This window comes from Rhagoletis pomonella, unplaced genomic scaffold (genome assembly GCF_013731165.1).
Source record: "Rhagoletis pomonella isolate Grant_MI unplaced genomic scaffold, Rhpom_1.0 Rhpom_scaffold_00004, whole genome shotgun sequence".
NCBI lineage: Eukaryota > Metazoa > Arthropoda > Insecta > Diptera > Tephritidae > Rhagoletis > Rhagoletis pomonella.
Window position 1 is genome coordinate 429,541 of NW_023458558.1, and position 11,459 is coordinate 440,999.

Genomic DNA, 11,459 nt, shown 5'->3' on the forward strand with positions numbered 1-11,459 from the left:
AAGAGAAAGAGAGAAACAGCTAAAGAAACAGCAAACATGCGTGTCTGCTTTCAATATTTTGATAAACTTAAGGATATAGAAACATGTCGCTCATTTACTCCAATAATGTCACAACTCAAAAAAGCGAAACTTGAGAAAAACGGCTATAAATATACTGCCATAGGAAAAATGTATACGTATTTCGTACTTGTAATCGATACAGCTATGCAATTTTTGTACATTATAGAAGAAGAGGTGTAGCGGCAACTTCTGACCACTTACATACTTCAATATTTTTCATTTTTTGGATTATGACACTATTGAGGTAAATGAGCGATATGTATCCATTTATTTTATTTCTTTCATTCATATATGTACATTAGACTGCATCACCAAAAAAAGTTGCAGTTTTTCCGCCGGGATTACAAAATTTATTATATTTTAAGACGTTCACCAAAATATTTCGGAAAAATATTAAGATTTAAGTGAGCTGGACCGATTTGAAAATACCTCCAAAAATTGAGTTTTTTTTATGAATAAAAATAGTTCCTTAAAGAACTTTTTGAAAAAAGTCCCCTCAGATGACAAAACAGATTAAGCTTAAAAAATCTGCATAAAAATATTTAAAAATCTTTTCAGCGAAATCGCAATACTGAGATTTGTGATGCTGTTTTTTTACTTTTTTTCAAAGATTGATTTACGAAAAACTTGAATAACTGGGCCAAAACTATTCTGATTTAGACTTATGGGATCTCAGTTGAAAGGTATTTAGACACTGTTTTTATTTCTGTCAAAAAAAAGTCATTCGTGTCCCAAAATTTTTTTTCAAATACCAACACATCTTAATTCAACTTTGAATGACGTTCGTTCATCCTACCTTTCTCTTTCATCCTTTGAATGAGTTTTCTAGGAAAGAAATAAAAAGAGTGAGAAAATACCTTTCCAATGACACCTCTTAAGTCTAAAGCTGAAATTAGTCAAGAACGTAAACCTACCGGTACGTAAATCCGAGTAAGCTGATACCGATCTGTCTTACCAAAGCGCCATGCAAATGAAAACTCAACGCCGCAGAATTTTTCTGTAGTTGTAGCCCGTAGCGCAGACATCTGCGGAATTTAGATTTTTCCGTGTCAGCTGATTTCTCCTTATTTAGATGGTTGCCACTTCGTCAGTTTTACAGATGGTAAAAAAGATATAAGTTCCTATTCAAAATATGTTTAAAATATTTGAAATTTACTATTGAATAAGGTTTTTGGTGAAAGTAGTTTATATTTAGCTAAAATCTATTATAGCACGAAAAATTGTAGTTGAAAGGGTAAGTTTATGAAAAGGCATTGATGAGTGGCAACAGTGTAGTAAGCAACACTGAGGGCTCCAGTAATCGACAAAATTCTGCGTATACAGACTGCGTTTAAGTAAACGTTCTGCGTTCTCGACTAATTTCAGCTTAAATCGGAAGACTTTATACGTAAGCTATTTGCAAATAAAAAAAATTTGCAAATACTTAACTCACTGTTTATTCGATGGTGAAAAATTTCTTTTTAAAATTGCCTGATTATAAAAAGGCATTAGATGACCATCGAAAAAGAAAATAAACCTAAGAATGGCGGCGTCTTGCGCTTATTTGCAAATAGTACCACTAATCAATACTTATTTGCGTGATTTAGTTATTTGCAAATAAAAAAATAACTCAGCGTTTATACGGCAAAGTTTACAATTTTGCAAATTCTTATTTGCAAATAATACGTGCGTATAAACGTAGTATGTGATAGTGAAAAAGTGTAAGCACGGCCGTAGCAAGGTAGGTGCAGGGCGCTCGGATATAAAAATCAGAAAAATATTAAATTATTTATAAGGCTTAATTTAAAAAAATGGCCATACATTCAGGAAGAGTCTGGAATACTTTTCTATAAGGGCGGTCATTGAAGAGGCGGTGAGCGAAGGGGGAGTGGGGGGAAGGGGGATTTTCACTTGCGTCCACAGTATATTTGCGTAGAATTCGGTTAAGGATTATAACCCTTACTACATAGACTCCTCCTTTCTGTGTTGCCGAAGAAGAGAGGAGGAACCCCTCTCTTCGTCAGAAGTGTATAACATTTCTTTTGGATATAATTCCGGCTTCGGTGTCCAAAGTATTTTTGCACTTAACTCTATCACAAAATGAAAGCTGAGCTCTCAAACTACGAAATAACAGCTGATGTTAATACAGCGATGGTAAGCAATTCGGCAAGACAGATATGGTTTAACAGTGGAAATTTGCGGTCTCCACCTGACATTTCTGCCTTAACACAGTTTTTTAACAGAATCTGTAGAAGGGTTATAGACATAGCATAGCGGCTGATCCTGGCTGGTGTTTGGTGTTCTAGCAATATTTCATGTTTTCTGTTACAGTTTTCGCCATGAATGTTCGCTGCATTTTTGTGACAATATTGCATATCATCATTTATTTTATGCGCCCATTGCCAACAACAACATTGGGTAATGGAAAAGCGTGTGATTGGCATGCAAACATGCAACTGCAACGTCAATGGCTACAATTGGATATTTGGCGAACGTGATTATAGTGGCGTCGTAACGCCAACTACATGAAGACACTTATATATGTATATCCATGCATAAGTACATATAATTCCTGCCTTAACAAACTAATCAAACTAGTCAGGCAGGTGAATGACAGTAAGGCCTTTTGGTGTGGTGATCATCGTTGGCGAGGGAGCTTTTTGTTGGAGATTTCCTTTCGGACTTGCCCTTTGTTCTTTTCTTTATATGCACATGCATTTATACTCGTTTAATTTCGTACACAAATAAATACCTTGTTTATGCACATAAAGCGCTTTGATCCACTTCGCTGTGATTCAAAACGGATGCATAAGGGTCATTACAAAATTTCTTTTAATAATAATTCAACCATAATTTTTTCACTTCGCGTCAAATGAGTGATGTGTTTATACCTGTTTTCTAACCGATTCGAGTTAATACACTTTTGAAATTCGGAGCGTTGAAATTTTGTTTATGGGTCATTCCATCAATATTTACGCCTCAATATTTTTTTGGGGTGAAATATATTAAAAAAAGTTTGCATTAAAAAATCGCATTTTTTTACACCAAACCCCTAGAAGTTGCGAGTTTTTTCATACCTGCGTATATAAAGTTTATACTAAAGTTTTGGCGTTTCCATTCTCAAATTTTTCCAGCGTACTCCATAAAGTTTGACAACTATTCAGGTTGAAAAAAAAAAACAAACATGATGAAGTTAATAAAAATAATAATAAATAAAAAATGCGATTTTTTAATAAAAATTTTTTCTATTTTAATCTATCTCACACTCTCGTGGAAAGCCGAGGTTATTACGCACATTTTGATACCTTAACTGATTTTATCCGACAAATAGTTTATTAACTGCAATCAATTGAAAAAAAAAAGAAATGAAAAAGAAAAAAATGTAAAAAATATATTTCACCCTAAAAAAAAATATTGAGGTGTAAATATTGTATGGAATGACCCATAAACAAAATTTCAATACGCTCCGAATTTCAAAAGTGTATTAACTCGAACTTGATTTCAAATCGGTTTTTTATTGCTCACAGAAAACAGGTATAAACACATCACTCATTTGACGCGAAGTGAAGTGAGTGGATGGTTTTCTTTATACAGCTCGTTTTAAATTTGAATTATTGTTAAAAGAAATTTTAATAATTGTTCGCTTCCATTTCGGCCAACACAAGCACAAATCAATTATTAAAGAAATATCGAAATAAAACAACAAATATTGTATACTTTTGAATACGGTTTCAGCGAGTGCGCTGTAAAAACACACGTATGAACGCTCCAAAAAAAATATGTGTTGAGTCAAATTGGTTTTTTGTTAATGCGGTTCTTGCGTTGATATAAACAAGCTAATATTTTAATATTTAAGTATTTGAAGTTATCAATATTTTCGTGTATTTCGGAGTATTTCACTCAGTTCTACTTATTTTACTTTTTTGCAGGAATAATGAGAAGCGCAAGGAAAAATCACGCGACGCAGCTCGTTGCCGTCGTTCACGCGAAACGGAAATTTTCAGTGAGTTAGCCCAGATTCTACCGCTTCGCAAAGAGGACGTAAACCAATTGGACAAGGCATCTGTAATGCGCATAGCCATAGCCTACTTGAAAGTTCGTGAAATGCTGCAGTTGTGTAAGTAACCGCTTGAATGAAGCTTGACTTAGTAAAGTCAGATGTATTGTGTTGGTTCTGAATTTTACTTCCTTTTCCACTTCTCTATCAATTTGAAGTTTTGAAGCTTTGAGCAATAAACCGCTTCCTACACTCAGAAATAAAGTCAGCTAAATATATTTCCCTCAAAGCATGCTTGGGTAAGTATAACCAAATAACATAATTACATACATATTACCCAATCATGTCTTGAGGAAAACATATTTAGTTGACGTAGCACCGGGCCCGAATCGCGGCATTCGATATCGAATGTAGGTCGATCACGGCATCCGAGAGTGAGTGTGCTTCGCCCGTTTAAATTGTATTGCGGAGAAAATAGCTGCCATTTTGTTTCATTCGAACATTCGCGATTCGGGTCGAAATATTTTGGAAATGCGTATTTGTACATATGTTTATTTGATTTAAATTTCTTAGATTACTGCCCATGCAATAAGTAGTTTTAAGAAAATTTGCATGTATCCGTTAGATGGCCTGGTAGTCGAGATATTCGAAACATTCGTACTTATGGGTCGATTTGGTTCGAATTTTTATCATGTGTTTGCGCATAGGTATATTACCACACGATAAGAAAAAAATTTCCTAAAACAATACCCTTGAGTTTCAATTTGGGAAATTATTCAGGGTACGTCGCTTTACGAATCAAGAAGAAAATTGCTGAGACTACAAGCATATCGGACAGGAGGTCCTATTTATTCATCATGTTTGCCTACACATCTTATCCGGAAGCAAACAATGCCGAGCAATACGCATTCTCTTCTTCTTGAGGCTACGTACATAACCTCCTATGCATATACTGAACCTATAGCCAGAATTATAGAGCTTTGCCATTCTCACGCCTCATTTTTATTGATAATTTTAAACTTAACCTAAACCTACTATAATTAATGTATCGCGGAACTTTGTTTAAAGGAAAGTAATACTCTGTAAGTAAACTAATTTCTATAGACTAATGAAAATAACAGAAGTAATTTTTCAGCAAAAAACCAAACCGACTTCAATTCTCACATAAAAATTTAACAATACCGTTAATTTATTCAAGAAAAGCGTTGTAAAAATTAACATTTTTATTTGATTACCGTTTAAAAATGTTCGTATTAAATCAAGTGAAAAGTAATAAAAAATGGATTTTTCCATTTTACATACACTACGTATAATGGAAATATTCAATTCAAATACGCCCGTATTAAAATGAAGCATTTTTCACTAAACGGATGGCGTTTTGAACGTCTCGGATGCTTTTTCATATGTAATTAAGAATGTATATGTATATGTTACCGGCCAAACCCGATCTTAGGAGAAACTAGTTTTGCCTAGGCTAAACTAGATCAGGGGTGACAGTATTTTTGCATAGGCGGCCTTCGGCTACACTTCAAAAAAATAACCCTCATCAGTCCAACCCTAAGTACGCAGTCCACAATAATGTTGCGCCCAACTTGTTTCCGCAAGGGACGGATGTATCGGAGATGGGAAGAACTAGTTTAGCCTAGTTTGTCCTAAGATCGGGTTTGGAAAGTGAAAAGGAAATTACAAAAACCAAATATTTTCGCTTCTGGCTAAGTTGACGTGTTGAGTAACCATTGCCGATTTCTTACGTAAATTAAGTCTACACCAACTGAGGCTTAACGCCGATAAAATTATGCACCGTTTTCTGAATTGAAAAGTCAACATTTAGCACTTTAGAAAAGCGTTCATGCTATCGCATTTGACAAATGTACATGCATGCGAGTTTGAAATCTGCGTACGGAGAGGAAAACATGCTAAAAAAAACATACTAAAATTAAAACAAATTTTAAACGAAAAATGTGTACAAAAATTTTAACTGGTTAAAACAGAACCATAACCGAAAATTTGTTTGTGTATATATTAATTTTTCGGTGCTGTCAATTAAAATTGCATAAATTAATTACACGGTGCTAAAAAAAAAATACTCACGACATACACGACTAAACCAGAGATTCCCAAACATTTTTTCTCGTAGCCCCCTTTCAAAACTCTAACCGTTTCGGTGGACCCCGCTGCTAAATTTCTAACATATTCGCAAAGGTTGTCAACAAATATGAAAATTAGATCTAACGATGTAAATTTGCATCGCGGGTGAGTTTCAAGTTGAATTCGGGGTGGCAAAAATAAAAATAAAATATATTCTTGTGCTCTATTTATTAAAATAATGTGATAATACACTTGCAAGTTTAAAAAAACAGAGCTCGTAAAGCCATCAACGTACTATCTCGCTCTGAGGAGTTATATTTTTTAAGGGCACTCCGTTATTCACATTCTCTTCACCATAAACTCCTCACATGTTTGGCTCACTCATGAATTTGCATTCGGCGTATTTGTAAAATAGTTTAGATATTTGTGTCGTTGGCATAATTTTTATTTTTATCGCTCACATTTTTAAAACACAAAATTTGAAAAAACAAACCCGAAAAGCTTTTTTCGCCATCTTAAAATACAGAAACTGACAATATAGGAAAGACCGAATCTAGAAAAATCGATGACAAATAACCAAGTAAAACCAGAAGCACAAAAAGTGTTCCACCGTCTCTTCCTCTTCAAATGGAGTTGTCATTTACGCCTATCGCAGTCAGGTGTTTGTGCCACGTGAAGTGAACAGTCAGCAGTCCAACAAGTTGATTGCAATTCCGTCTAGAAATGGCAGAAAAAAAACTAAATAGACCTCCTGAGATTGAAGGCAACATCAGTTTTGCCCACCTGTATTCTCTCTAGTCATTACTGAGCGAAGTATTCACCCAGTTTCTGATGGTGGCTTCGATGGCCGGGCTGGTTGCGGATCGAGGAATGCCTGGTCTAAGCCAACTGTGGCCAAGTGGACAGATGTCTCATTACCAGGTACTCCCGAGCGACCTGGCACCCAGAGTAAAGCAAGCTCGTTATGTTTACCAACATCATTTATTAGAGGCTCGTATTTCCGAATCAGTCTGAAAGTACATAGATAAATGCCTTAAGTGCAGCTTGACTGTACCTGCAGACACGTAAACTCCTTCCCCTCCACCTACTTTCCACCACTTAGTCTATGGCTATGGCAAGTATCTCAGCCTGGAAGACTGAAGCAATTCCCCAAGAGAAAAAGTTAAGCTTATTACCATTCACTTCGAAAAAATACCGCTGATCATGACCCAGAGTCAGTTTTTGAGCCATCAATAATGTGTGAGTCCGGTATCAGTGCTGGAATTAAACCAGCATTCAGCCTCAAGGAACTCAAAATTATAGAAGCTCTTCAACAAAGGTAATGGTGGCGGACTATCTTGTAGCATTGAAAATACACAAGTGCTAAATCTCTTCTTCTTCTTTTTTGGCGCTGTGCGATTTTGGCCGAGTTCAGCAAAGCACGTCAGTCGTTTCTCGTCTGTGCCAACTGACGCTAATTGGAAACGCCAAGTGAAGCCAAGTCCTTCTCCACCTGATCTTTCCATCGCAGTGGGGGCCTCCCTCTTCCTCTGGTACCACCAGCGGGTTCCGAGTTGAATACTTCCAGAGCTGGAGCGTCGGTGTCCATACAAGCTCATACAGCTCATCGTTCCATCGTCTGCGGTACTCGCCGTCGCCAACGCGTAAAGGCCCGTAAAATCTTCCGCAAAATCTTTCTCTCTAACACTCCAAGAGCCGCCTCATCGGATGTTGTCATTGTCCATGCTTCTGCGCCATATACCAGCACGGGCATGATGAGTGACTTATAGAGGACTTTAGTCCTGAATTGCCTACTCAGTCCAAAGTAGCACTTGTTGGCAAGAGTGATTCTTCGTTGGATTTCAATGCTGACATTATTATCGATGTTAATGCTGGTTCCCAAGTAAACGAAATTCTCTACTTTCTCGAAATTGTAACATTCAACAGTGACGTGGGTGCCAAGGCGCGAATGTGCTGACTGTTTGTTTGATGACAGGAGATACTTCGTCTTGTCCTCGTTTACCACCAGACCCATTCGCTTTGGTTCCTTATCCAACTTGGAAAAGGCAGAACAGACTTCGGGGTTTTTGTTGCCGATGATGTCGATGTCATCGGCATACGCCAGCAATTGCACGCTCTTGTAGTAAATTGTTCCTGAGTGGTTCAGTTGTGCAGCTCTTATTATCTTCTCCAATATCAGATTAAAGAAGTCACATACATACGTATGTATGTATGTATATATCGATGGTCCTCTGCAATAACGATTTTTTGACCTATGACACAATTGCGACCCTGTCGGATTGGAAACAAGTAAACATATGTGGATGTTCTGCAGAAAAATTGGTTACTTATCCACCCAATCCGCTATATATGTAATTTAAATACATGCAATTTTGAGTTGTGTCGTTATTGTTGCGGATCATCGATATGCGGTTTAAAAATTATATTTTTTTTACATATTAGATGCTAGAATTAATAGCATCCGCCTAATAAATGTGGTCATCTACTCCAATAGTAACTATATTATTTATTTGCAGTCCCGAAAATCCAAGATATTATTGGTGAATTGAAATCGGACGATGATATTGATGAAAACTCCAATAGTGGCAGTCAAATTTCTGACTCTTCAGCGAAACAAGCTAATGAAAAGTTCGATTTTCTCAAATGCGCCGAGACAAGCCAGTTCATTAAACAGACCTTAGACGGCTTCCTGCTTGTACTCTCAAATGATGGCGACATTACCTATGTTTCGGACAACATCACTGATTATTTGGGCTTAGCAAAGGTAACGCTTATTGAAAAAATGAGATGATATGACTTTTTTGAAATTGTTTCTTGAAATTTTTAAGATTGATCTACTCGGCCAACAAATCTGGGAATACAGCCACCAATGTGATCATGCCGAACTCAAAGACGCACTCAACATAAAGCGCAGTGGTCGTACTGACAAAATTAAAGATGAGAATATGATTGAAGAAAGACTATCTACAGACCATCGCGACCTTTTCGTGCGCTTTAAATGTACATTAACCAGTCGTGGACGCAGCATTAACATAAAAAGTGCTTCTTACAAGGTAAGACTTTATTGCCGTATCATACCATTTAGACAAGGTAAATAATCAAATATTTCTTTACCATCTTACTGTTTAAGGTTATTCACATTACTGGCCACCTGGTGGTCAACGCAAGTGGTGATCGTGTGCTGGTCGCTATCGGAAGACCAATACCACATCCATCCAACATCGAAATTCCACTGGGTAGCACAACGTTCTTGACAAAACACTCGTTGGATATGAAATTTACATATGTGGATGAGAAGTAAATTAACATACAAGCATACACAAATATATACATTTTTGCAATTGAAAAATCAGAAATTTAACAAAATTATTATTTTCAGAATGCAAAATGTTTTCGGCTACAAAGCCGAAGACCTTCTAGACCAATCTCTCTTTGCCTGCCATCATGGAGGGGACTCTGCCAAGTTAATGGCAACATTCAAGACCGGTAAGCAAAAAATAATATATATATATTTTTTTAATATTTTATTTATCCTGTTTCTCGCAACTCTGAGCAGTGAGTAATGTCGAATAACCAGCAATTGTTGGTATTCGCCGATGGCAAATACAGTAATGTTAAGCTAATTACCTTAATGTGAGCATTAAAATGTAAAGCAAGATAGCACAAAGAAGGACGTGAATGCTTGAGGACCGCGATATATAGTTCCCACTATGTGAGTTCCTCTAGGATTTAATGCGACGTTTGTTGGCGAACTTCGCACATAATGTATAGTCAGTACCATCCATAACAGCAAAGCAAAGCTCTTAAAATCTATCTATACAGTGACTGAAAGAAATGATGATGTTTTGATTTTTTTCAATATTCGTAATATTTTTGATACTTTTCTATAAAAATGCCGTCCAAGCTTTAACGAAAAAAAATATAAATCACAGTTTCAATCTTTATACAAATTTAGGATAATTCAACAACGCACTGTGCTAAGTTCGCCTTGTAAATTATTTTTGCTTTTTCCACTATTTCACTTTGCTAAGCCAACTACAAACAAGCACAGCTATTCCGCTGCAATTTACTTGATCATGTGGTTGTTGGTTTCGTTGGTTTTTTTAATATTTCTATTATTAGAATGTTTAACTTTTTAGGTGTGCTTGTCCTTAAGTTATTTGTTTTTGCTATTCTTATGGCCTTATAACAATTATATTCAACCATATTTTTTTGAATGAATCTTTAGAACATTTTTGGGTATGCAGCTTTAGAGCCCTTACAATTTTAATCTACCGAAGTTTCAACCGGCTAAAAAAACGCTTTGGTTTTTGAACTGAACGTAAATGCTACTTTTGTGATACATTTTAATACACGGAAACATACAGAAAAGTAGCATTTACATATGCAAATGCATATCTTGTAAAAGCCCACTGGTGCTCAAAATATTATCGCACAACACGTCCGCTCACTAACATTTTTGTACAATACTGAAAATATTACGAAAAGTCCACTTCAAATTTATCAAGAAATGTACTCAAAACAACGACAACGTACATTCGTTAAAATTTGAATTTATTCGTGGAAATTCATGACTACGCATGAATTGTTCACACTAATTCACTCATATAGCATGTATTCTTCATGAATGCATCCAACCGATTTTTACTGGGTACATACACGCTCTGCTTTAGAAGGCAGTCAAAGCTTCATTCAACCGCACGACTTGTTCGCACGCACACAGTGACATCAATTGCACGCACACTACAAAAATGCTCTGCCGAAGTTGCCCACCTCAGATCTACACGATTAACTAAAATTACTCTACAATCTGCAGTTTCAGATATTTGAATTGACCATACAAAATCGGGTTACGAATCATTTTTTCGCAAAATTTTTCTGAAAAGTTGTATTACCTTCCCCTTAAGGTAAAATTAGTTAGGTAAAACAAAATTTTCTTCTAATTAAATTTTGAATTCTTTTCTTATGATACTTTCAATGTAATACCCAATTATTTACTTCACCATTTTTTAATACTATCGATTTTTTTATTGATCGCCCCATTGCATTTATCGGGGTTTTAGTGGGTTTTTTGGAGGACCTTTAATATATATTTGCGATGAAAAAAAGGGTAAACATTTGGGTATTATAATTGGGAATCTCCTGCAGATAAACATAGTTTTCAAGTAGAAAAATGTTGATTTTCTTCTATTCTATTCTATACCATTTCTACGAAAAGTTGTTTTCCCCATATAAAATACATGGGAAACTTTGGGCGCTTTGAGCGATATCAAAATATTTTTTGATAAAAAAAATAAGGGTGTATTTTTTCCGGCAAGGAACAATCTTAGGGGGG

At 35.9% G+C, this 11,459-nt stretch overlaps 1 protein-coding gene across 9 annotated transcripts in view; it reads left to right on the top strand.

The window, feature by feature from the left end:
- LOC118736765 (protein similar) overlaps positions 1-11,459 on the top strand; it is a 259,354-nt gene that overhangs the window by 52,662 nt on the left and 195,233 nt on the right. For all 9 annotated transcript variants that reach the window (XM_036466781.1, XM_036466787.1, XM_036466788.1 and 6 more), the window contains 5 exons: positions 3,969-4,156; positions 8,641-8,888; positions 8,953-9,177; positions 9,255-9,421; positions 9,504-9,610. In XM_036466781.1, coding sequence (XP_036322674.1) covers positions 3,969-4,156; positions 8,641-8,888; positions 8,953-9,177; positions 9,255-9,421; positions 9,504-9,610 — 935 coding nt within the window. The remainder of the gene's footprint in view (positions 1-3,968; positions 4,157-8,640; positions 8,889-8,952; positions 9,178-9,254; positions 9,422-9,503; positions 9,611-11,459) is intronic.